This window comes from Hyperolius riggenbachi, chromosome 10 (genome assembly GCF_040937935.1).
Source record: "Hyperolius riggenbachi isolate aHypRig1 chromosome 10, aHypRig1.pri, whole genome shotgun sequence".
Lineage (NCBI taxonomy): Eukaryota > Metazoa > Chordata > Amphibia > Anura > Hyperoliidae > Hyperolius > Hyperolius riggenbachi.
The window spans coordinates 149,178,572-149,204,725 of NC_090655.1; the positions used below are offsets into that span (position 1 = coordinate 149,178,572).

At 45.9% G+C, this 26,154-nt stretch overlaps 1 protein-coding gene across 1 annotated transcript in view; it reads right to left on the minus strand.

Moving 5' to 3' along the window:
- Positions 1-12,301: 12,301 nt before the first annotated feature.
- LOC137536512 (glutamate dehydrogenase, mitochondrial) overlaps positions 12,302-26,154 on the minus strand; it is a 64,618-nt gene continuing 50,765 nt past the window's right edge. The window contains exons 9-13 of the mRNA XM_068258726.1: positions 21,469-21,549; positions 19,394-19,517; positions 19,213-19,304; positions 14,582-14,644; positions 12,302-13,546 (exon numbers count right to left, since the gene is read on the minus strand). Coding sequence (XP_068114827.1) covers positions 13,427-13,546; positions 14,582-14,644; positions 19,213-19,304; positions 19,394-19,517; positions 21,469-21,549 — 480 coding nt within the window. The 3' untranslated portion in view covers positions 12,302-13,426. The remainder of the gene's footprint in view (positions 13,547-14,581; positions 14,645-19,212; positions 19,305-19,393; positions 19,518-21,468; positions 21,550-26,154) is intronic.

The following is a 26,154-nucleotide window of genomic DNA, read 5'->3' on the forward strand; positions in this document are numbered from 1 at the left end:
GATTTTATTTTTTGTCACAAGTTAGTGAAAAATGACACTTTGTGAAAAAAACCCAATAAAAATAAATTTCCGCTAACTTTTGACAAAAAATAAAATCTTCTATGAACTCGTCATACACCTAACAGAATACCTTGGGGTGTCTTTTTTTCTAAAATGGGGTCACTTGTGGGGTTCCTATACCGCCCTGGCATTTTACGGGCCCAAAACCGTAAGTAGTCTGGAAACCAAATGTCTCAAAATGACTGTTCAGGGGTATAAGCATCTGCAAATTTTGATGACAGGTGGGCTATGAGGGGGCGAATTTTGTGGAACTGGTCATAAGCAGGGTGGCCTTTTAGATGACAGGTTGTATTGGGCCTGATCTGATGGATAGGAGTGCTAGGGGGGTGACAGGAGGTGATTGATGGGTGTCTCAGGGGGTGGTTAGAGGGGAAAATAGATGCAATCAATGCACTGGGGAGGTGATCGGAAGGGGGTCTGAGGGGGATCTGAGGGTTTGGCCGAGTGATCAGGAGCCCACACGGGGCAAATTAGGGCCTGATCTGATGGGTAGGTGTGCTAGGGGGTGACAGGAGGTGATTGATGGGTGTCTCAAGGTGTGATTAGAGGGGGGAATAGATGCAAGCAATGCACTGGCGAGGTGATCAGGGCTGGGGTCTGAGGGCATTCTGAGGGTGTGGGTGGGTGATTGAGTGCCCTAGGGGCAGATAGGGGTCTAATCTGATAGGTAGCAGTGAAAGGGGGTGATTGATGGGTAATTAGTGGGTGTTTAGGGTAGAGAACAGATGTAAACACTGCACTTGGGAGGTGATCGGACGTCGGATCTGCGGGCGATCTATTGGTGTGGGTGGGTGATCAGATTGCCCGCAAGGGGCAGGTTAGGGGCTGATTGATGGGTGGCATTGACAGCGGGTGATTGATGGGTGGCAGTGACAGGGGGTGATTGATGGGTGGCAGTGACGGGGTGATTGATGGGTGATTGATAGGTGATTGACAGGTAATCAGTGGGTTATTACAGGGGAGAACAGATGTAAATATTGCACTGGCGAATTGATAAGGGAGGGTCTGAGGGCAATCTGAGCGTGTAGGCGGGTGATTGGGTGCCCGCAAGGGGCAGATTAGGGTCTGATCTGATGGGTAACAGTGACAGGTGGTGATAGGGGGTGATTGATGGGTCATTGATGGGTAATTAGTGGGTGTTTAGAGGAGAGAATAGATGTAAACGCTGCGCTTGGGTGGTGATCTGATGTCGGATCTGCGGGCGATCTATTGGTGTGGGTGGGTGATCAGATTGCCCGCAAGGGGCAGGTTAGGGGCTGATTGTTGGGTGGCAGTGACAGGGGGTGATTGATGGGTGGCAGTGACAGGGGGTGATTGATGGGTGATCAGTGGGTTATTACAGGGAAGGACAGATGTAAATAATGCCCTGGCGAATTGATAAGGGGGGGGTCTGAGGGCAATCTGAGCGTGTAGGCGGGTGATTGAGTGCCCGCAAGGGGCAGATTAGGGTCTGATCTGATGGGTAACAGTGACAGGTGGTGATAGAGGGTGATTGATGGGTCATTGATGGGTAATTAGTGGGTGTTTAGAGGAGAGAATAGATGTAAACGCTGCGCTTGGGTGGTGATCTGATGTCGGATCTGCGGGCGATCTATTGGTGTGGGTGGGTGATCAGATTGCCCGCAAGGGGCAGGTTAGGGGCTGATTGTTGGGTGGCAGTGACAGGGGGTGATTGATGGGTGATAGGTAATTGGCAGGTGATTGACAGGTGATCAGTGGGTTATTACAGGGAAGGACAGATGTAATTAATGCACTGGCGAATTGATAAGGGGGGGGGAGTCTGAGGGCAATCTGAGCGTGTGGGCGGGTGATTGGGTGCCTGCAAGGGGCAGATTAGGGTCTGATCTGATAGGTAACAGTGACAGGTGGTGATAGGGGGTGATTGATGGGTGATTGATGGGTAATTAGTGGGTGTTTAGAGAAGATAACAGATGTAAACAATACATTTGGGAGGTAATCTGACGGCGGGTTTGCGGGCGATCTAATGGTGTGGGTGGGTGATCAGATTGCCCGCAAGGGGCAGGTTAGAGGCTGATTGATGGGTGGCAGTGACAGGGGGTGACAGGGGGTGATTGATGGGTGATAGGTGATTGGCAGGTGATTGACAGGTGATCAGTGGGTTATTACAGGGAAGAACAGATGTAATTAATGCACTGGTGAATTGATAAGGGGGGGGGGGGTCAGAGGGCAATCTGAGCGTGTGGGCGGGTGATTGGGTGCCCGCAAGGGGCAGATTAGGGTCTGATCTGATAGGTAAAAGTGACAGGTGGTGATAGGGGGTGATTGATGGGTAATTAGTGGGTGTTTAGAGGAGAGAATAGATGTAAACAATGGATTTGGGAGGTGATCTGATGTCGGATCTGCGGGCGATCTATTGGTGTGGGGGGGGGTGATCAGATTGCCAGCAAGGGGCAGGTTAGGGGCTGATTGATGGGTGGCAGTGACAGGGGGTGATTGGCGGGTGATTGGCGGGTGATTGACAGGTGATCAGGGGGGATAGATGCATACAGTACATGGGGGGGGGGGTCTGAGGGGGGGTCTGGGGAGAATCTGAGGGGTGGGGGGGGTGATCAGGAGGGAGCAGGGGGCAGGGGGGGGGATAAAAAAAAATTGCGTTGACAGATAGTGACAGGGAGTGATTGATGGGTGATTAGGGGGGTGATTAGGGGGGTGATTGGGTGCAAACAGGGGTCTGGGGGGTGGGCAGGGGGGGGGGGTCTGATGGGTGCTGTGGGCGATCTGGGGCAGGGGGGGGGGAAATCAGTGTGCTTGGTGCAGACTAGGGTGGCCGCAGCCTGCCCTGGTGGTCCCTCGGACACTGGGACCACCAGGGCAGGAGGCAGCCTGTATAATACACTTTGTAAACATTACAAAGTGTATTATACACTTTGTATGCGGCGATCGTCGGGTTAACATCCCGCCGGCGCTTCCGTATGGCCGGCGGGATGTTGCGGCGGGTGAGCGGCGCCAGGCGGAGGCGGAGGATCGCTTCACGGATGACGCGTTCGCTCCGCCCATGCCCCTACAAGGACCGCCGCCATTTGTCTATACGGCGGCCCTTGCAGCGTCCACTTCCCGGCCGCCTCTGTGCGTTAGGCGGTCGGGAAGTGGTTAAAACCACCAGGGGGCAGCGCAGCACTTTTTAAAACATTTTTTTTTTAAATCATGTAGCTAGCCTAGTGCTAGCTACATGATAGCCGCTGTGCAGCGGCATCCCCCCCCCCCCTCTTCCGATCGCCTCCGCCATGGTGACGGTCGGGATGCCGTCATCGCCGTCATGGCGCACGCTGATAGGCCAGGCTGCGCAAGAGGTCGGGGCGCGGCGGGTACCGGCGAATCGGCGGCGATCGTATAGTACACGCAGCTAGCAAAGTGCTAGCTGCGTGTACCAAAAAAAAAAATTATGCAAATCGGCACACCAGGGCCTGAGAAATCCTCCGCAGCGGCAGAGCCCGAACTCAGTTCGGGCTTACCGCCAGGGAAGTTAAGGGCCCGTTTCCACTTGTGCCGCACGCATCAGCGAGACGCGCGGCGGCACTTCCGGGTCTGCGGATACGTAGACGAATCCCATCAGCTGTGCCATGCACGGCTATGGGATTCGCAGCCTCGGATGGAAATACCGGCCAAATCGCTAGCGTAAGCGATTTGGCCGCTGGCGCTTTTAATCCCTATAGCAGAGTTTCCCCGCGCAATTTGACTGCGGGGAAACTCTGCGGATTCGGTGCGGTTTCTGTGCCAGTGGAAGCGGGCCCTCAAAGCAAACCTGAAGCTAAGAAAACTGCAGGAACGACAGGACTGGCCGAGAAGGCTATGTGGTATTCAGAGCATTTCCTCTGCTTAGGCAAGTATCTAACCAGAAGTGGATTTCCTCACTTCAAGTTCCCTTTAACCACTTCAACCTTCAGTGTTGTTTCACCTTATGCATCCGAGCAACTTTCACGTCTCATTCATTTACCAATAACTTTTTCACTACTTATCACACTGAAATAATCTAGATCTTTTTTTTTCGCCACCATTTGGCTTTCTTTGGGTGGTACATTTTGCTAAGAATTATTTTATTCTAAATCCATTTTAATATGTAGATGGAGACATTTTTAAAAAAAATTCATTATTTCTTAGTTTATCATTATAGTTTTAAAATAATACATGCTACCGTAATTAAAATCCATGTATTTTAATTGCCCATTTGTCACGGTTATTACACCATTTCAATTATGTCCCTATCACAAAGTATGGCGCCGATATTTTATTTGGAAATAAAGGTGCATTTTTTCAGTTTTGCATCCATCACTTAATACAAGCCCATAATTTAAAAAATAACAGTAATATACCTTACTACACACATTAAAAAAAGTTCAGTCCCTAAGGTAACTATTTATGTATTTATTTATTTTTGCAAAAAAAAATGTGTAGCTATTGGGGAGTGTGGGAGGTAAGGGACTAATTTTAAAAGTAAATAAAAAAAGTTATCTGGAAATTTTTATTTCCAGATGTAATTTTACTATTTGGCCACAAGGTGCCCTTGCAGCTTACTTCTGCATGCTTGTATTACTACGCAAAGCAGAAGTAATGCGTGGGTGGGACAGAAGGGGATCTGTGAAAGATGGAGCCTTCTCGTTGATACGCGTTGGCCTTTCATACGGGGACTTAGATCAATGAATGGGAACTGTGTTCCCATTCCCTGATCTCCAGGTTAACGGAAGGTGGTGGGAGCAGTGCAGACTATCTGGATGGAAATATCCGTCCAGAAAGAATTAAGTGGTTAATGAGCAACACATAATACCACAAATGAAGGTTTGGATCTTTAGCACCACCTACTGGTTGACAGGAAAAGTGTTTTTTTCTCTCTGTGATACAGTCAAGTCCATAAATATTTGGTCAGCCTTTTATTCTAATTTTGGCTCTTTGCGTTACCACTATGAATTTTAAATAAAAAAAACCTTTCAGTTTTAATTCAGTGAGGTGAATTAAAGCGATTGCGTGAGCGTTTTTTAAAAAAAAACACGTATTTATTTTTTCCGGATTTTTTTCTGGATCAAAAGACGGAAGCGCTCTGCAAAAGCGCTTACAACAACGCCCACAAAAACGAGCGACCGCGCAAAAAATCGTGGCAAAAAAACACACAAAAAAAGCCCATGACGGACACGCAAGCCGAACGCAATGTGAACAAGGCCTGAGAGTGGCAGTGGCTACACCTACGGTTTCTTTGTTTATGAGGGGAAAAATAGCCACTTACCACCAGCTGACTGCCCACCATACATACCAACCAGTGGGAGAATTGTAATGGAGCTACTCAATCCACTCCTCCACCAAGGCTTCTATCACGTCTATCTAGAAAACTATCACACCAGTTATCTCCCCTTTAAGTTTTCCTGTAGAATTTCATGGCAGCATACTACGAGTTAGTCCCGCCCCCTAACCCTGCCAGCACCAGTCATTATAAATTTTTGCTCCCCCCACCTCTGCTTTTTTTCCCCGTCCTCAGTCGGGACCGGTCGGTACGCTGTACCATAGACTCCTTTTTTTCCCTCTCTCTTTTTCGTTTTTTCTACTTTTTTTCCCCCCTTACCTACATCCTACATGTGACGCTCTGGCAGCAGTGGCAGGGACTCACTAAAGGTGGGGCCGTCCAGAGAAGTCGCCCCCTTTGCTCTGCTGGTCTGTTCCGGGGGGCGCAGAAGGTATAAAGCACTGTAAATCAGTGCGCATGTGTACCAGGTGATTCTGTAGGCATGTTGCTGATTACAGGGCGCACTTCCTGTGTGCGCTCCACTGTTTTCATTGGTGGGCAGCAGAGGACCATCCAGCTAGAGCGAGGCTTGGCTCTCTTTGACTTCCGGCTGGCTGCAGGAAATGAGGTAGGACGCCGGGACCTCTCACTATTTAGCTGCTGCAGAGGAATAGATCAATGGTGCAGCCGGTGAGACAAACATGTTTTCTTTTGATCTATGCAGACAGGCAATTAGGCTTAATACAGGCATACAGTATACAGATAGATCAAGTGAGAATTCTGTTGTTGTAGGTGGTAATACAACAATGTAGGTGTGTTAGAGGCAGGGCTGGGCCGAGGCAGAGGCTGAAGAGGCTCCAGCAGAGCAGGGACAAGGTCCTCCAGCACCCAAGGCTGAGACACCAAAGTGCGCCCCTCCATCCCGCCCACCCCAGCCGTCCCACACTGATTGCTATTAGACTTAGAGCTGCCCCAGGGCCCCCAACACCTTAATCTCTCGTTATCTGTCTTGCAGTCACTGCCATGTATCCCCTTTTCTTATTTCTTTCTGCTTCATACACAATTAGGAATGACAGCTGAATGAATTGTGCACCCCCTCCTACACTGCGCCCTGATGCTGGAGCCTCTCCAGCCTATGCCTCGGCCCAGCCCTGGGCTCCAGCCTCATGGCGCAGTGTAGGAGGGGGCGCACAATTCATTCAGCTGTCATTCCCAATTGTGTTTGAAGCAGAAAGAAATAAGTAAAGGGCATACATAGCAGTGACTGCAAGCCAGATAACTAGAGATTAAGGTTGGGGGCCCTGGGGCGCCTCTTAGTCTAATAGCAATCAGTGGGTGACGGCTGGGGTGGGAGGAATGGAGGGGTGCAATTTGCTGTCTCAGCCTTGGGTGCTGGAGGACCTTGTCCCGGCTCTAGTTAGAGATCCAGGACATTCTGTTCTCCGTCTGCAGCAGCCTGAGGTAAATTAACTCTGCATTTAAAGGAATACTGTAGGGTGGTCGGGGGAAAATGAGTTGAACTTACCCGGGGCTTCTAATGGTCCCTAGCAGACATCCTGTGCCCCTGTAGCCACTCACTGATGCTCCGGCCCCGCCTCCTGTTCACTTCTGGAATTTAAGACTTTAAAGTCTGAAAACCACTGCGCCTGCATTGCCATGTCCTCACTCCCGCTGATGTCACCAGGAATGTACTGAGCAGGCACAGACCATACTGGGACTGCGCAGTACTCTCCTGGTGACATCAGCGGGAGCGAGGACACGGCAACGCAGGCACAGTGGTTTTCAGACTTTAAAGTGAACCTCCGGACTAAAAATCGACTCAGCAGCACTGAAAAGGCCTGGTGTTTCTTTAACAGTTTCACAGCATCAAATCTTTGTTCCTCTTATCCAAGCCTCATTTTTTAGCTGCACAGAAGAAAACTGCCCAGGCTTTTTCCCCTGATGGTGTGCAAAGCATGATGGGATTTCTGATGTTGTTGCTCTCGTTCTGCTGTTTTGGTGCAATTTGTTTTGTTTTTTTTACATTATGAATTTGACATTTGAAGCCTAGCGTGTACAGCTGGGAGGGGTTATCAGGACACAGGACAGTTGGAACTTGTCTCCTGCTCCCTGTCACCTCCATTTAACCCAAAAGATGGCAGCCCCCATGAATCACAAACATTTGCCTGTTCTTTTAAAACAGGGTGGGTAAACAATTATATTACCTATCTATTCTAATTAACATAACTAATGTAACTTAATGACAGTATGTTTGTTTAGGCTGAAGTTCCTCTTTAAAGTCTGAAATTCCAGAAGTGAACTGGAGGCAGGGCCGGAGCATCAGTGAGTGGCTGCGTGGGCACAGGATGTCTGCGGGGGACCATTAGAAGGTCTGGGTAAGTTCAATTTATTTCCCCCCCAACAGTATTCCTTTAAACAAATGTTGTTCGGCTGTATTAGGGAGAGTTGCAACAAAGCAATATTTAGCTTTGTGTTTGCAGTAATATGTGTAAAACATGGATGCATCTGGCCAGGAAATAGACCAGCCCCAAGCTAGGTGCTAAGGCAAGTCTGTTTTTTTTGGAGGTGAAGAAATAAACACAAGAATATAATATATTCTTTTGTGTTGTTCAGCCCTGAATCCCAACCAGGAACTTACTCTTCATCCTCAAACCATACATCCGCTAAGAGCTTAAACAAATCACAGTCGAGGAAAAGACCGAGTGGTCAGCCAGAATCAGATCAATGTTGGGCATGCGGAAATAGGCCAATGCCGGGCAAACTGGTTTGCTCCACATGTTCTACTCTTTTCCAGTGGAGGAGGTACCGCAGGAGGAGGATCTGACTACCCTCATAAAGGATATAGTACAGCAAACTAATAGAAGCATCTGCCTCATCAACAGGTGCCCATATTGAGCATAAGTAAGTAGAGGCAGCTTCACAGGATGATGACACAGTGTGCAGATAAAACCGCAATTGGTTTTGACTTCGCGCTAGGCAGCCCATTTATAAAAATCGGTACGCGAGGCAATACAGTGGGAAGAGCCGGAGGAGCCCCCTGCAAAATCTAGGTGTTATTATCCCCACTTAAAGAAGAAAGTAATAACGTTTCCAGTTATGGAGGAGGCTAATGACCTCATACTGGAGGCATGGTCAGGGGTAGATAAGAAGGCACCTCTAGCCAATAAGCTGGGGAAGTTATACCCAATAGAGGGGGATTTGTCAAAGAAGCTTGAGGCTTCACCCATAATCGATGCATCAGTAGCAAGGCTAGCAAGACATGTTACCCTTCCTTCAGAAGACTCTGTATCTTTCAAGGATTTGCTAGATAAAAAGATGGATCAGGATTTAAGAAAGGCTTACATCTCTATGGGCAATTCCTGAAGACCAGCTATCGCCCTCACGTCTGTGGGGAGAGCTATCAGAGCATGACTTTTCTGACCACCTGTCATGTTTCATGAGGTGCTAGAATGCCAGGATAGTATAAATACCCCCAAATGACCCCATTTTGGAAAGAAGACATCCCAAAGTATTCACTAAGAGGCATGGTGAGTCCATAGAAGATTTTATTTTTTGTCACAAGTTTGTGAAAAAAACAAAAAAAAAAAACAAACAATTTCTGCTACGTGTCATTTTCCACTAACTTGCGACAAAATAAATTCTTCTATGAACTCACCATACTACTAACAGCATACCTTGGGGTGTCTTTCTAAAATGGGGTCACTTGTGGGGTTCCTATACTGCCCTGGCATTTTAGGGACCCTAAACCGTGAGGAGTAGTCTAGAAACCAAATGCCTCAAAATGACCTGTGAATAGGACGTTGGGCCTCTTAGCGCACCCAGGCTGCAAAAAAGTGTCACAAAATGGACAATTGTGTGTAATCAAAAAAATGGTCATTTACAGAGATATTTCTCCCACCCAGCATGGGTATGTGTAAAAATACACCCCAAAACACATACTACTTCTCCTGAGTATGGCGATACCACGTGATACTTTTTTGCAGCCTAGGTGCGCTAAGGGGCCCAACGTCCTATTCACAGGTCATTTTGAGGCATTTGGTTTCTAGACTACTCCTCATGGTTTAGGGCCCCTAAAATGCCAGGGCAGTATAGGAACCCCACAAGTGGGCAGCATGGTAATGTAGTGGTTAGTGCTCTCACCTTGCAGCGCTGGGTTCCTGGTTCAAATCCCAGCCAGGTCAATATCTGCAAGGAGTTTGTATGTTCTCCCTGTGTCTGCGTGGGTTTCCTCTGAGCACTCCGGTTTCCTCCCACACCCCAAAAACATACAGATAAATTAGCTTCCCCCTAAATTGTCCCTAGACTGCAATACATACACCACACAACACATACATAGGACTATGGTAGGGATTAGATTGTTAGCTCCTCTGAGGGACAGTTAGTGACAAGACTATATTCTCTGTACAGCGCTGCGTAAGATGTCGGCGCTATATAAATAATAAATAGTGACCCCATTTAGAAAAAAGACACACCAAGATATTCCGTTAGGTGTATGGAGAGTTCATAGAAGAAGATTTTATTTGTCAAAAGTTAGCGGAAATTGATTTTTTTATTTATTTTTTTTCACAAACTTGAAAAAAAAAAAATTCTATGAACTCGTCATACACCGACCTAACGGAATACCTTGGGGTGTCTTTCTAAAATGGGGTCACTTGTGGGGTTCCTATACTGCCCTGGCATTTTAGGGGCCCTAAACCGTGAGGAGTAGTCTGGAAACCAAATGCCTCAAAATGACTTCAGGGGAATAAGCATCTGCTAAATTTTGCAAAAAAAGTGGGATCAGCGCATCACCAGGCCGCCTCTGAATGGCCTCAGCTCAGAGATGCGTTGAGCCCCCCCAGAAACTACAAACGCACCTTGAACCCAAACAGAGGCTCTGCATATACACCAAAGGAAAACTATTAAGTGGGAGCAGCTGACCAGAAATAAATCAATCAAACATAGCAAAGAAATGAACAGCGCTACTTAAAAACAGATGAATGCTTACCTGCAAAAAAGTGCAAACCCCACTCATGGGATAAAAATACACAATGAGCATACACATGACCTGTCTACCACTTGGAGGATGTTAGTTTCCACTAACAGTTTGCATGCAATTTGTTAGGTACTCGTCCCTCCCACTGTCGAAGAAGTCTTTCCTCCATGGGAGGGAACCTAACACTAACTAAATTCTACCTATGCATATGCATAGCCTGGGCGCGCTACCAGTAAAATTGAGAATTGCGCAAAAAAAGTGGGATCAGCGCATCACCAGGCCGCCTCTGAATGGTAGAATTTAGTTAGTGTTAGGTCCCCTCCCATGGAGGAAAGACTTCTTCGACAGTGGGAGGGACGAGTACCTAACAAATTACCACTTGGAGGATGTTAGTTTCCACTAACAGCTTGCATGCAGACAGGTCATGTGTATGCTCATTGTGTATTTTTATCCCATGAGTGGGGTTTGCACTTTTTTGCAGGTAAGCATTAATCTGTTTTTAAGTAGCGCTGTTCATTTCTTTGCTATATCTGCTAAATTTTGATGACAGGTGGTCTATGAGGGGGCAAATTTTGTGGAACCGGTCATAAGCAGGGTGGCCTCTTAGATGACAGGTTGTATTGGCACTGAAGTGCAGGAAGCGCAGGATGTTCTCATATCGTGACCTGGACATGGCAGCAGAGAACATGGGCATGTAATGTATTGGTTGTGTAGACCAATAAGACCACAATACATTCTTTTTGACTAGACCCATGTTAAGGAGAAGGCCCCCAAAAAAGGTTACGTTCGGAAACTGAGTAGCTTCCACCGAAAAGGCTGGGCATAGTAGCTTCTTGGATTGGCGGTTGCGTATTGTGTGGCAAAACTGTTGGTCTCAGCCACAATTAAGTTGTACCAGCAGTGATCAGAAAAAAAAAAAATTCTGTCACTGCGATGGGGCGGGTGTGGGCTTGGGCGGGTGATCAGAAGCCCGCAGGGTGCAGATTAGGACCTGATCTGATGGGTAGAAGTGACAGGGGGTGACGGGGTGATTGATGGGTGATCAGTAGGTGATTACAGGGGAGAATATTTGCAAGCAATGCACTGGCGAGTTGATCAGAGGGGGTCTGGTGGGCTATCTGAGGGTGTGGATGGGTGTTTGGGTGCCTGCAGGGGGCAGTTTACGGTCTGATCTGATAGGTAGCAGTGACAGGTGGTGATTGATGGGTGATCAGCGTGTGATTACACAGGAGAATAGATCTATCCAGTACATGGGGGGGTCTGGGGAGGATCTGAGGGGTGACCAGGAGCCCCCAGAGGGCAGTTTAGGACCTAATAAAAGAAAAATAGCGTTGACAGATAGACCCCTGTTTGCACCTAATCACCCATCTGTCTCTGAGGGGTGGGCGGGGGGGGGGTCTGATGGGTGCTGTGGGCGATCAGGGGGCAGGGGGGGCCAGATCAGTGTGTGTGCGCTCACTTGGAGGGCTGCAACCTGCCCTGGTGGTCCCTCGATCACTGGGACCACCAGGGCAGGAGGCAACCTGTATAATATGCTTTGAATACATTACAAAGCGTATTCTACGCTTTACATGCGGCGATCAAGGGGTTAATAACCCGCCGGCGCTGCCGAACGGCCGGTTACTTCTCCAGGTGGGCGTAGCCTATTGCCGGTGGCTGATAGTCACCAGTGACGCGATCGCCGCATAACCACGCCCCCCCCTGCAGGTCAGCCGATCGGCTGACAGCGGTCCTTAAGGCCCAGTCATTGCGTCCGCCCATCGGCTGTGGGCGGACGTTATGTGGTTAAAGTATCCGACTTTAATCTAGAGCTTTGGCTCAGGATCGCTTTAAAGCAGTACTGTAAATTCCCTAACAACAAACTGTTTCACTTACCTGGGGCTCCCGCAAGCCCCCAGCAGTCGTCCTGTCCCGCACGATCTTCAGTTCTCCCGCCGCGGTGCATCTTCGTTGCCATCGACTTACGGCAACTACACCTGCGTGGCCACATTTTCCACTCATTCAGTGAACAATGGAATTAAGCACAGACCAGACCATTGTTGTAAAGGAGGACTTTATTATACAGTATTTGATCAAAGTTCTAAGTTTGTGACATACGGTATCTTTGGAACTACAATGGCAGAACATTGTAAATACTTTATGCAAGGCATTTCAGTAGGGAAAAGAAAAAAAAAAAAATCTGTATTCCGTTTTCTTTTTTTTTTTTGTAAAGCAGGTTGCTTGGAAGCTTGTGGAAAAGTTAGACATCTTTCTAATGAAACAATTGCTTAGAGCTACCAGACTAAAACCTTTAAAAACAAAAAAAAGGATTAGAGATAAAATATAAAAAGCTTTATGCATTTAAAAAGTTTTTGAAAAAAATGACATATTGCAGGGCAAGGTGCTCCAGCACTAACCTATGGCATAAAATAAACATGTTGTATTTGTGACTAGGTCTATTTACAGGAAGCAATACAGATAAGGTTCAACAAGACCTTTTCTGCATCAATAGAAAACCTATTTTTTTTCAGCAGCAACAGGTTAAAAATTGGCCAGAGATTAATGTGCAAACAAGTTCATGATAGACTTTCCCAACCCATTTAAGGATGGCCTTATCCCATGTTAATCAAGTGCAATGCTGGAAAGTCTTCCCTGATAAAGAGTACTCCTACTACTCATGGCACCGATCATTTTAGTCATTTATCTTTGCCTCTATTACACACAATGCCCTGGGAAAGTAGAAATTGCATTGAAAAATAATGCTTGTTTTGGAGGAGGTGGGGTGAATTTTTTTTTAAACTAAACCACATTATGGATTTTCACAACATGAACTGCCATATCAGAGAGCCAGGTAAGTAAACAGGGAGCTATGCATGTAGTAGGTGCACGCTAACTTGCTGCCATGCCCACAGCACGCAAAACCATAATGAGTCAAAGGCATTTTACAAGGCCACTAAATGATGTTCACATTATGTTCCTATTCTTTTAGAGCATGAAATACACCACTGGTGTATCAATGGGGAATTTAAAAAGAAAAAAAATGGACGGAAGCATAAAAAACGAAAGTAGGATTCTCTGAGGCATGAGGAAGAGAACAATTTAAGTCTTGTGGTTACATGTAAACTTATATATGATATCCTTTTATAAAGATGATGAAATGATAATTCAACATGTTCTGATGTTTATGTGAAAGTCAAGCCAGCCTCATTGTAGACCTTGAACACTTTTTCAATTGCATTCACATAGGCAGCAGTTCTGAGGTCCAGGCCAAGATTGTACTTCATCGCAGTGCGCATAATTTGCTGAAACAGAAAAAAAACACACTTTTAGTACCTCAAATATAGCTCAGAACAGGCATGGTATAAAATAAAAGACAAGATTCCCAATTCTAAGTACTCTTTTCTATGGGTGGATGAACTGCGCATTTGTCAGGCAATTTAGCATCCCGGCCACAAGCACCATTTGACTGCAATTATCACACGCAGCCGACTGGCAGCATTTGGCAACACCACCCGTGTCATGTTTGACACATGGCGACTTCACCCACCAGTTGCAAATAATTCTGTTGAAGCTTTTTAATTTAAATATCTCACGGACCACCCTTCGCACTCTACAAAGCTAAACAGCAAAGGTAATATTTGTCATTACTGTGAGCTACAACTCTGCTGCTAGATAACCTTTCCCTAGAAAATGTAACCACTCTGCGACCGCCTAATGCAGGATGTCAGCCGCAGAGTGACTCACTCCTCTATCATGCCATATGGCGTGTTCTCACAAGAAGCAAGATTTGCTGGGAATGAGAGTGCGCTCAAGCGAGCATTCCCTGGAGTAAACACAGTGGGGCCGCAAAGATCAGCCTGCCAGCCGCGATCAGAGCTGGTAGGCTGCTGTTTGCAATTTTAATGCTCAAAAGCATGTCAGCCTTGTCACTTAACTGTCCCTGCGAATGGCTCACAATTTAATACCCATCATAGGCAGATGCCTATGTGTCTGTAGTGTTATGTAGGGGGAAAGAAAGGGCTTAAAGGTTTAAAAAAAATTGCAGCAATCAAATACGACAAAAAAAGAGCTCCATTTGCGAGGAGAAAAGGAGGTAAAATTCATTGAGGTGCCAAGTTGTATGACCGAGCAATAAACCATTAACGGTTAATGGTTTATTGCTCGGTCATACAACTTTGAAGTAGTGAAGTGCATAGATAGAATTTAAAAAAAATAAATAATCGCCTGGTCACTAGGGGAGTATAAACCTCTGGTCCTCAAGTGGTTAAAGGATTGCAAAATTAAACTGATTTTGTAATTACATGAACAAAAAACAAAGAAAAACAAAACAAACTTACTCTTGCCGATCTCTCCATCGTATACGCCAGGCCAGAGTGTACAATGTCTTTCTCAGAAGCTCCCTGTAATGAACAGACAACTCAGTCAGATTTCTTTTGCTGATAAGAAAGGCTACATTACAAGATCAGTGCTTAAAGTGAACCTCCGGACTAAAAATCGACTCAGCAGCACTGAAAAGGCTTTGTGTTTCTTTAACAGTTTCACAGCATCATAACTGTTTCTCTTATACAAGTCTCATTTTTAGCTGCAAAGAAAAAAACTGCGCAGGCTTTTTTCCCCTGATGCTGTGCAAAGCATGATGGGATTTCTGATTTTGTTCTCGTTCTGCTGTTTTGGTGCAATTTTTTTTTTATTTTTTTATTTTTTTTTACATTTTGAATTTGACATTTGAAGCCTAGCGTGTGCAGCTGGGAGGGGTAATCAGGACACAGGACAGTTGGAACTGTATCTCCCGCTCCTAGTCACCTCCTTTCAACCAAAAACAAGGCTGCCCCATGTCAAAGATGGCAGCCCCCATGAATCACAAAATGTGCCTGTTCTTTTAAAACAGGGTGGGTAAGAGATTACCTATCTATTCTAATTAACATAAATAATGTAACTTGATGCCAGTATGTTTCATTAGGCTGAAGTTCCCCTTTAAGGTGCATACACATTTCCAACTTTTTCGAACTTGTCTGCCTTGTTTGAACGACAAGTTGGACGTGTATATGGGCTAGCGAACGACTGATAACTGCTGGTTTGCCCGATCCACTCAGTGGAACTGTTGGACCAACTGTCGTTCAAACGACTTATGTCCGTATATAAGTGGACGTTTGTCCGTGTACAAACAACTCTTAGTAGTTTGTCCAACGAATAGACGCTCAAACAGGCTGTTGGTCAGAGTCCATTGTTCGATCCAGTCTACGGTCCATTATCAAGCTGGTTAAACGACATGTAAATAAGGTAAATTAGCATATCAGCAGCTTTGTTGGTCAGTGTGTACATGACGTCTTAACGACTTTTGCACTTCAAGTCCTTCAAATGACCAGTTTAAAATGACAATCAGGTGTAAAGTGGGGACGTGTGTATGCTTCTTTAGAAGCTGCCAAGACGCAGAAGCTTATGAGATTGTGTTTTTTCACTATGCAAAGAAAAAAAAAATGAAAATTACTTGTATGTCAAAACTGGAAATATGGCACTATCTTACAGGGGGTGGGGAAACAGAGTCTTAAACCACACTATGTAGAAAACAAATATTAGGCTGTTTTCAGTTTCAAACACATAAGTTTGTTACATTGGGCATCACATTTTTAATCCATGCTTTCTGTTCCATGTCACCACACGCCCGTCACACATTTGCGTTCCTCCACACTGCATGGGAGAAGTGCTGGTATACAGATCTGAGCCTCAGCAGAAGCATTGCCCCGCCAACATTTCATTGCAACAGACCAAGTGGAATCCTCCCGCAAACCAAGGAAAAAAAACAAAACTCATTGGTCTGTTGCATTCCACTGGAAACCTGATGCATCTAACGGGGACTCAGACCTGTTAACTGGAGGTTCTCCCATGCCGTGGACCTGAGCGAAGTGGACCCGAATGCGATGGCGACAGGTGAGCATAAGGAGAAAAAGCAAAATTGACATGACGACCAGCCTAGTGAGAACGGACAAAGGCATGTGAGGAGCCAATGTGAAAGATCCTATTACTTTGCTTAGGACGCATTCAACTTAACATTTGCTAGTGCAGTGTGAACCCAGCGTTAATGGTGGTTCTGCGACAAGATTTGTTGAGCTGATACAAAGCCATTATGACAAAGTTAAGACATATCTATTCCTACTGAGTGCAGTGCTAGGTTTTTGTTTGAGAAATTTAGAAGACATTCAAACTTACGACTTCTCAAAATCCTTTTATTTGCTTCTCTCTCCTGTGCCATGTAAGACAAGACAAACGTTTATATCGCGCCTTTCTCCTGGTGGACTCAAAGCGCCAGAGCTGCAACCACCAGGGCATGCTCTATAGGCAGTAGCAGTGTTAGGGAGTCTTGCCCAAGGATCCTTACTGAATAGGTGCTTTCTTACTGAACAGGAAGAGTAGAGATTTGAACCCTGGTGGTCTCTTATGTCAGAGGCAGAGCCCTTAGAGTAGGTTCACACTAGGTCTGGAAACGTATCCGTGGCTCCGTTTTTCAAACCTGATCAAAACCGAAGCCACTGATAGCAATAGCAGCTGTCATTACCAAAATTTTTTTTAAAAATAAATAAATAAATATATCAGTCTGCGTTTAGGGGGACCAGTTTTCAAAACCTGAACGGAAGGTCCGGCTCTGCTGCATTTTCACGGACCGAATATGGATCCTGATAAACGCAAGGGTTGGGAATGGCAATAGGAAAAACGGATCCCCCTCTACACAGGCAGTTTTGGACACAGAAACTGATCAAGTTTTCTGTGTCCCAGCCCTGCCAGTGGGTGGGGAGGGGGCCGGCATGCTCTAGGGGGTAGCAGCCATAGGCGGTGAGAGGGTAGTGCTGACATTCAAATCACTGCACAATTTGTCCCCTGGATACATGAAGGACTTGCTGAAGCTTCATCACACCTCTCACAACCTCAGATCAGCAGGTTCTATAAACTTTGTCACTCCCAAAGTGCACCACAAAACCTTTGGAGACAGAGCTTGCTGTCATGCTTCCCCTACTCTTTGGAACTCCCTACCATACCCAGTAAAGAAAGCCCCATCCCTGGAGTTACCGTATTTTTCGGACTATAAGACGCACTTTTTCTTCCCAAAAAGTGGGGGGGAAAAGTCAGTGCGCCTTATGGTCCGAATGTACAGAATTTGGACCACAGCAGAGCCAGCGCGAGTCCATCTTCAAATTAAAGTTAATGCTGACAACTGGTCCCGGTCACAATCCCCGCTGCGCGAGTCACTGTTAAAAGAATGCTGACAACTGGTGCCCGCACAATCCCCGCAGCCAGCGCGAGCCATTGTTCAAAATTAATGCTGACAACTGGTCCCGTAAAATCTCCGTGGCAGCTATCCGTGCAAAGCCAGCGTGAGACTAGAATACTGATAGCAGCCGATTTAGCCGTTAATATACAACCCCGCTCAATCCCCCGTGGCAGCAACACCTAATGCAGAGCGCAGCAGAAGTGTAATTACCCATCTAGCCGGCACGTCCTCCTTCTCTTCAGTCTTCAGCCGGTGCAGTGTAACGCTATCAAACACAGCACCGGCACGCTGCAAGTCCTGTCATCTGTTACTTCCCGGTGTAGTGCGCTCTCCCTGCCTATTGGCCGCGATACCTCTTCGGGTGGGACCAAGAAGTCCAATCACCATGTATTGCAAGGCTGGCAGCTAATCAGGATTGAGGTATCGTGCGGCCAATAGGCAGGGAGAGCGCACTACACCGGGAAGTAACAGATGACAGGACTTGCAGCGTGCCGGTGCTGTGTTTGATAGCGTTACACTGCACCGGCTGAAGACTGAAGAGAAGATGGAGGACGCGCCGGCTAGATGGGTAATTACGCTTCTGCTGCGCTCTGCATTAGGTGTTGCTGCCACGGGGGATTGAGCGGGGTTGTATATTAACGGCTAAATCGGCTGCTATCAGTATTCTAGTCTCACGCTGGCTTTGCACAGATAGCTGCCATGGAGATTTTACGGGACCAGTTGTCAGCATTAATTTTGAACAATGGCTCGCGCTGGCTGCGGGGATTGTGCGGGGACCAGTTGCCAGCATTAATTTTTAACAATGACTCGCGCAGCGGGGATTGTGCCCGGGACCAGTTGTCAGCTTTAACTTTGAACAATGACTCGCGCTGGCTGAATTACAGATCGCTGCCACTTGGATTGTGCCAGGGACTGGGTGTCATCATTGTCACGGTCATGCCTTGGGAGGAAACAGGAGTAAGGGCAGCTGTGCATAAAATACAGGGTGAGGCTTCTGCTGCATCATCCTGGGCAGATCTACTCCACTCTAAGCACCTCATTAGCCCTGTTTGTACTCCACATTTGCTCAGAGGCACAGAAATAATCCTCAAGCCTGTCTATTTAGGTCTCCGTCATTCCTAAATTTGTATTTCCTTTACATCTGCACTTGTAGCTAGTGTTGCAGGGATTAGTGTTGCTGGTGGGGCAGCAGGAGTTAGTGTTACTGAGCAGTGTACCTTAAATAGACAGCTTGGAGGGTAAGCTTCACAAGATGCCCCTGCAGCACAGATGCAAGCAGGTTTAGTATCTTTTTTTTTCCTGGATTTTATCCTCTAAACATAGGTGCGTCTTATGGTCCGGAGCGTCTTATAGTCCGAAAAATATTCAAATCCAGACTGAAAAGCCACCTGTTTAGCCTGGCATTTCCAGACTTATAGAATTCTTCCTCTGTTCCACAACTTACCAATCAACCAATTATTGGTCTGAGCCATGCTTATGCGCTTTGAGTCCTACGGGAGAAAAGCGCTTTACAAATGTTATTTGTTGTTTACAGAGTAATGCCTCCAGCAAAGTTAGAAGTTAAGGTCATCCAGGAGAAAAAGGACATGAACGGTTTCTAAATCTTGACATTGAACTACTGAATTTCAACTTTGTCCCACTAAAGATAGTAATGGCCCGTTGCGGTGACTGGGGTTACACCAGAAAGAACTGCTTGTTACTTACAGATATTCTAGCCTGAAACTCTGCAGTTGGCACCACAGGAATAGCCCCACCATGTTTCCCAAACTTCCTCTCCAAGCTCTCCTGCACAGACACTAAATGGCGGGGAGACAAAAAAAAATAAATTCAAAAACGTGAACACTGTTAAGATAAGGTAAACGCATTCAATTAGGACAGTACGTACTGAGCAAGTGGTAATTTGAGTCCCGCTCATATTTGAAGGTTAAACGACCATAGCTCACGTGATTGAGGTTTTTCAGCCATTCAAAATAAGATACAGTTACACCACCAGCATTCAAATACAGGTCCTGAAAAAAAATTTAATAAAAAAAAAAAAAAAAAAAAAGTTAGCATACACCATTTAAAAATGCCTATTTGAATTCAAAACACCACACATTTTACAGAAGACAACTACTATCCAAAAACATTTTAGAAAAATCATACAAGCACTGAGAAACTGCATACACAGCTAGGGATTGCCTTTGACTAGAATAAACCTACATCATGTACGTAAACCTTTGGGAAGACACATGAATAAGGGATTGCTATGTTTGACCCCATGATGGACAGATTTGACAGTCAAACTAATTAACTGTGACCTAGAAGATGTCACATTGATTTATAGCAATCTGAGATCAATGTCACTTTCATCTTTAATAGAAAAATCAGAGAACCATGCAATTTATTTGTAATGAATGCCTGGTGGTCACGATCAGGTCACCCAATTTTTATTTTACACAGGAAGCAGAAATAAAAAGACTAACAAGCTGATCAAAATCTATTACTAGGTTCATTGTTTTTTTTTTTGTTTGTTTTTTTTCTCATCCATCCAAAATGAGAGCACAGGAGTAATTGTCTCCAACACGCCTGCCTTCCACAGAAAGGGGCAAACAAGAATCTTCATGCAGAAATTGAACACAAAAAGGTCTCATGTAGGTGTAAAGCCCCATCTACACGATACTATTCTTTGTGCAATTCTATTACGATTCTATTTACGATCCGATTAAAATCAGACATGTCCAATCGGGATTCGATTCAATTCGATTTGCCATGGTTTTGCAATGGCAAATCGAACTGAATCCCCACCGGACAGGTCGGATTTAATTGGTTTGTAAATAGAATCTTGATCGAATCGCACAAAGAATTGTATCGTGTAGATTGGGCTATAAGCTACTAGAGTTTTGTACTAGCATTTGAGTAACCTGCATCTACTAGGAATGATCATGGAGATGCATGGGGTTGATACAGGATTATGCAAATGTATGCAGCTTGATAATGGACTAATGAAATTCCACCTTTGTTAATTTTCAAACTGTATACATTTGTATAATCCTGCATCAACTCAGATTTGCATCTCATTGATAATCCCTAAAGGTGGCCATACATTAGAACGATTCTGGACAGATTCGACCAAGAGACAAAATTTATCTCTAATCGAATCTGATTAGAGATAAAATTTGTCTCTAGTCTAATCTGCCCATACACTACAGACCGATTCCCGTCCGATTTCAGCATGAAATAATCAGGGAATCGGCTGAGCCGCTGTGTCCGCCTCTGCCCCCAAAATGTAGAAATGCACACACTACATACATTTTATACATTACCTGTCCTGTAGCAGCTTCCACACGGTGTCCGTTCATCTCGCCAGGTAACAGCCGCATACACGCTAGCGGCGCATAGCGTCTAATGCTATGCGCTGCCTGCGTGTATGCGGAACCCGGCAAGATGGACGGAAACCGCATGGAGGCTGACACCGGACAGGTAATGTATAGAAGCACTACACTACATACATTTATACATTGCAGCGGCGGAGGTTTCATCGTCCTCGCTCGTTCGCAATTCGGCCGCCGTACACCTGACCAACCAACTTCGGCCCGAAATTTTCCAGCATGCAGTGCGGCCAATTTGTCCCGAAATTGGTCGCTTTGTCGTCGGCACGCACATGGCAGCACCAATTTTAATCCAATTCGATTATAATAATCGAATTGGATAGTCAATTGGTTGGTTGGCTAATGTATGGCCCCCTTAAGCATGGTAGCTAAAAGACCATCGTACTTGTCCGAGTCAGGTGTGTATTCCAGCCAGGACACCAACTCCATTGAGTGCTCTCCATTTGCATGGTTTCCTCACAAATACCTAATACATGGGAGTAATTTTAGCATGTGATTAGAGGTTAGCTAGTGAATAGAAATTGTGAGGTCCTCTGAAATATAGTGACAGGAATTGCTCAAACTTAAAAAAAAATTAAGCTGTACTTACTGGAATGACCATTATATTTCTCTCAATAAAGATTTTATCAGCTTCTGGAGTTGTAGGGCCATTGGCTCCTTCAGCAATAATCTATAAAAAAGTAAAGAAATAGAATTATTATATGAGATAACAAGTAGCATCTTAAAAAGGACAACTGAAGTGAAAGCCATATGGAGACTGCAATAATCATTTTCTTTTTAACAATACCAGTTGCTTGGCAGTCCTGCTGATCTATTTGTCTGCAGCTGTGTCTGAATTACACCAGAAACAAGCATGCAGCTAAAACTGCTGCATGCTTGTTCAGGGGCTACGGCTAAAAGTATTAGAGGCAGAGGATCAGAAGAAGGATAGCTAGGCAACTGGTATTGCTTAAAATGAAATAAATATGGCAACCTCCTTATCCCTCTCGTTTCAGTTGTCCTTTAGGGTGCGTTTCCACTAGTGCGGTGGGAAATCGCCGCGGATTCTCTGCGGACAAATTCGCATGCAGGAGCAAAATCGCATGCAGTTGTATGCGAATTTTACCGCGAATTCGCATACGATTTCGCATGGATGACGCTGTGTGCAAATTTAACCATGTCAGTGCCTGTGTGCTTTTTCATTGATTCCATGTGAAATCGTATGCGAATTCGCATGAAAATTCGCATGAAAAACACCATGCGAATTCCCTATTAAATACATTGTATGCGAATCGCATGCGTGTGTGCGGTGTCCGAATTCGGATGACTCTGCTGAGCAGATTTTTCCTGCACAAGAAAACGCTCCGTTTTCCTGACAAGTGGACACAGGCTCATTCACTTTTATTGGTTATGCGAATTTGCATGCGGGGAACGCATGCGAATTCGCGTTAGTGGAAACGCACCCTTAAGCAGTTGTACTTTAATGTTATAAATTGGCCCCTGGACCAGCAAATTTACATAACCATCTCTGCTTTCCAGCAAGATGCAGCAACACAGCAGAAACAGCACGCGGAAGTGCCATTTCCATGCTCCACCCTATTAATGCCTTGTCAACTTCCTCCAACACAACCCCTCTACAGTAAGTAAGCCTGTATTCAACTTGTGCTTCAATTCCAAGCACGTTTCTTTCATGAAAAGCCGAGCTACTTACCGGTAGTAGTGTTTCGGCGAAGACTCCAGGACAGCTCACCTGAGATTACTATTGAGCCCCTCCCCTGTGGAAACAATGCACCAATCAATTAAATCTGACCACCCCTCTGCTTACTTAGCTCTGTTCACCCCTCCTTCCATCAGTTCTTAGAAGAGTACATAGCTCACCCGTAACATATATCTATACGTACAAACAGGTTTATCACTTATATCACTTTTTTTTTTTTTTTTTAAATAGGGCTGGGAACTAAGGCAGCTGTCCTGGAGGCTTCGCCGAAACACTACTACCGGTAAGTAGCTCGGCTTTTCTCCCTTCATCCTCCAGGACAGCTCACCTGAGACCAGCGAGAACTCTTTGTACCTTAGGGTGGGATGACTGCCTGGAGCACCTTGCGTCCAAATGCTTGATCCTGGTTTGAAAGTTGCTCCACCCGGTAATGCTTGACAAACGTAGAATGTCCCGACCAGGTTGCTGCTCTGCATATTTGGTCTAGTGTGGCCCCGCCCAAGAGGCTGCCAGTGATCTTGTTGAGTGCGCCCTGATGTCTGACGGTGCAGTGGTGTCTCTCTCTTTGTAAGCTAACTGAATTATCTCCCTAATCCATCTGGATATTGAATTCTTTGAGGCTTGTAAACCTTTCCTGCTACCCGCAAACAGCACAAATAAATGACTCGATCTCCTCCACTGTTGTGTTCTTTTCAAATAAGTTAGAATTGCCTGTCTCACATCTAGTCTTGCCAGTCTGACTTCTCTGTCATTTTTGGGATTTGTAGAAAAAGAAGACAATACTATCTCTTGACTTCTGTGAAAATGTGTGGCCACCTTTGGTAGATATGTAGGATCTGGACGAAAGACTATACGATCTGAATGAATGATCATGTAAGGGTCTTTTATTGATAGAGCTTGGATATCTCCTACCCTCCTTGCTGTGGTTATGGCCACCAGGAAGGCTACCTTTAGCGTCAACATCTTTATGGAAATGGTTTCTGACGGAAACAATTCATCCGCCATCAAATAATCTAGCACTAGTGACAGGTCCCAGGGAGGTATCATTTTGGTTGGAAGAGGCTGCGACCTGGCCACAGCTTTCAGGAAATTTTTTATATGCAACTCAGTGGATAAGCGCCTGTTTAAAAAAATGGATAAGGCTGAAATTTGGACTCTGAGGGTGCTTACCGCTAGCCCCATGTCCACTCCGTCTTGCAAGAATTCCAAGACAAATTTTAAGTCATTTGTCCTAATATTGTTTTTCTCCTTCCAAGAACAAAAAACTCGCCAAACCTTGGCGTAAATTTTCCGTGTGTTGTCCTTCCTGCATCTAAGCAACGTATTGACAACCCTGTCTGAAAATCCTAACCGTCTTAAGCTCTCCCTTTCAGGATCCATGCTGTGAGATTGAAGAACCCCGGATCTGGATGTACCTGGTCGCTCTGGAGCAGTAAATCCGCTCTGTTCCCCAAATGCCATGGTCCCTTTACTTTTAGGGACTGCAGAAAAGGGAACCAGGCCCTTCTCGGCCACCATGGCGCTATGAAAATCACTTCCGCTTGTGAATCTCTCAACTTGCCTAGTGCTCTGGGAATCAAATTGAAGGGGGGAAAAGCATACAAGAGCCCCCTTGGCCAAACAATCGCTAATGCATCCAACCGGGTCGTTAAAGAGGAAGGATGAAGGGAACAGAAATCCCCTACCTTCGCGTTGTGAGGTGTAGCAAATAGATCTAGAATAGGCCTCCCCCATTCCTTGGTGACACTGTCGAAAACCTCCTGATTTAACTGCCATTCGGATTCCCTTATGACTGAGCGGCTGAGTGCGTCCGCCCATCTGTTCTGGGTACCCTGGATGTGGGTGGCCGTGAGTGACTGCAGATTTGCTTCTGCCCAGTCCAAAATTTGAATTGTTAGAGACATCAGAGATTGAACTCTGGTCCCTCCCTGTCTCCTGACATAGGAGACCGTGACCATGTTGTCGGAGTATAGGCTTACCTCCCTGTCCTGAATGTGTGGCGCCAGGGACTGTAGCGCTACCTTGACCGCCAGAAGTTCCCTGAAATTTGAGGAGCTTTCTCTGACTTGGGGGGACCACTGTCCCTGAACCTGATGGTCCAGACAGTGCGCTCCCCAGCCCCAAGAGCTTGCGTCCGTGTAAAGCTTTACCGGATCTTTCTGCCTCCAAGGACGACCACTGGCTAATCGCTCTGGATTCAGCCACCAGTCTAATGTCAGGAGGACTTCCTGCGGAGGTACTACCAGCCTGTCTAATGACTCCTTCCTCCTGTCCCATACCTGAAGAAACCATGCCTGTAAATGCCTTGTGTGTGCGCTTGTGCCCATTCCACTGCTGGGATAACTGCTGTCATCTGCCCCAGTAATGACATAGTCTGCCTCAGGGATACCATTGGTTCTGCCCTGTAAGCAGACACAGCCGCTATGAGTTTGGACACCTTCAGCTGCGGGAGTATAATTTTCCCCTGAACCGTGTCCCATGTCAGGCCCAGGAATAGAGTGGACTGGGCTGGCTGCATGCAAGACTTTTCGCTGCTGATCAACCACCCTAGTCCCTCGAGGGTTTGTATGCAGATTTGTAGATTTTCCCTCAGGAGCTGTTCGGAGGATGCCAAGACTAGGAAATCGTCCAAGTATGGCAGAATCCTCACATTCTGGAGATGTAGATGTGCCACTGCCTCTGCGACTACTTTCGTAAATATCCTCAGGGCCGAGGATATTCCGAAGGGTAGGGCACGATATTGATAATGGCATATCGCATCCCCCATGACTACCGCAAATCTCAAGAATCTCTGGAAGTGCGGATGGATCGGGATGTGGAGGTAAGCATCCTCCAGATCCAAGGTGGCCATAAAAGCTGCTGGCCAAATTAAATTGCGAATTGAGGCTATACTTTCCATACGAAATTTTTTCTCCAGAATGTAAGGGTTCAAAGGCTTTAGATTGAGGATCATCCTGAATTTCCCGGACGGCTTTTGAACTAAAAACACTCGGGAATAGAACCCCCTGGACTGCTCTCGTTCCGGTACTCTCTGAATTACCCTCTGTTGTAATAACTTTGTCACAGAGGAATTTATGGCTTCTGCTTTCTGTGGATCTCTTGGAGTTCCTGTAATAACAAAATTTCCCGGGGGTGGGGTATGGAACTCTATTCTGTATCCGTTTTTTATCAAATCTAAAATAAATTCGTTGCTTGTTACTTTCTGCCAAGCGTGAAAAAAATAAAGAAGCCTTCCCCCCACTTGTAAATCTGTGTCATTTACTAGTTTTGGTTGCGGGCGGTTGAGGTTTGTTAAATAGGAAACCTGACTTACCCCTGCCCGAGCTATAAGTCCATCTACCGGATCTCTGTCTTTGTTGCTGTCTTCCCTGATCCTGCCTGGGAAAAGTACGTCTTCCCTGGAAGGGTTTAGTAGCCTTTTTCCTTTTGTCTGGGAATTTCTTAGCTCTGTCTGAGGATCTTTCTAAGATAACCTCCAGATCTTTGCCAAACAGCAAGTCTCCTTGAAATTCCATTGCGCATAATTGATGCTTGGAAGAGACATCGCCCTCCCAAGCATTCAACCATATTGCCCGCCTG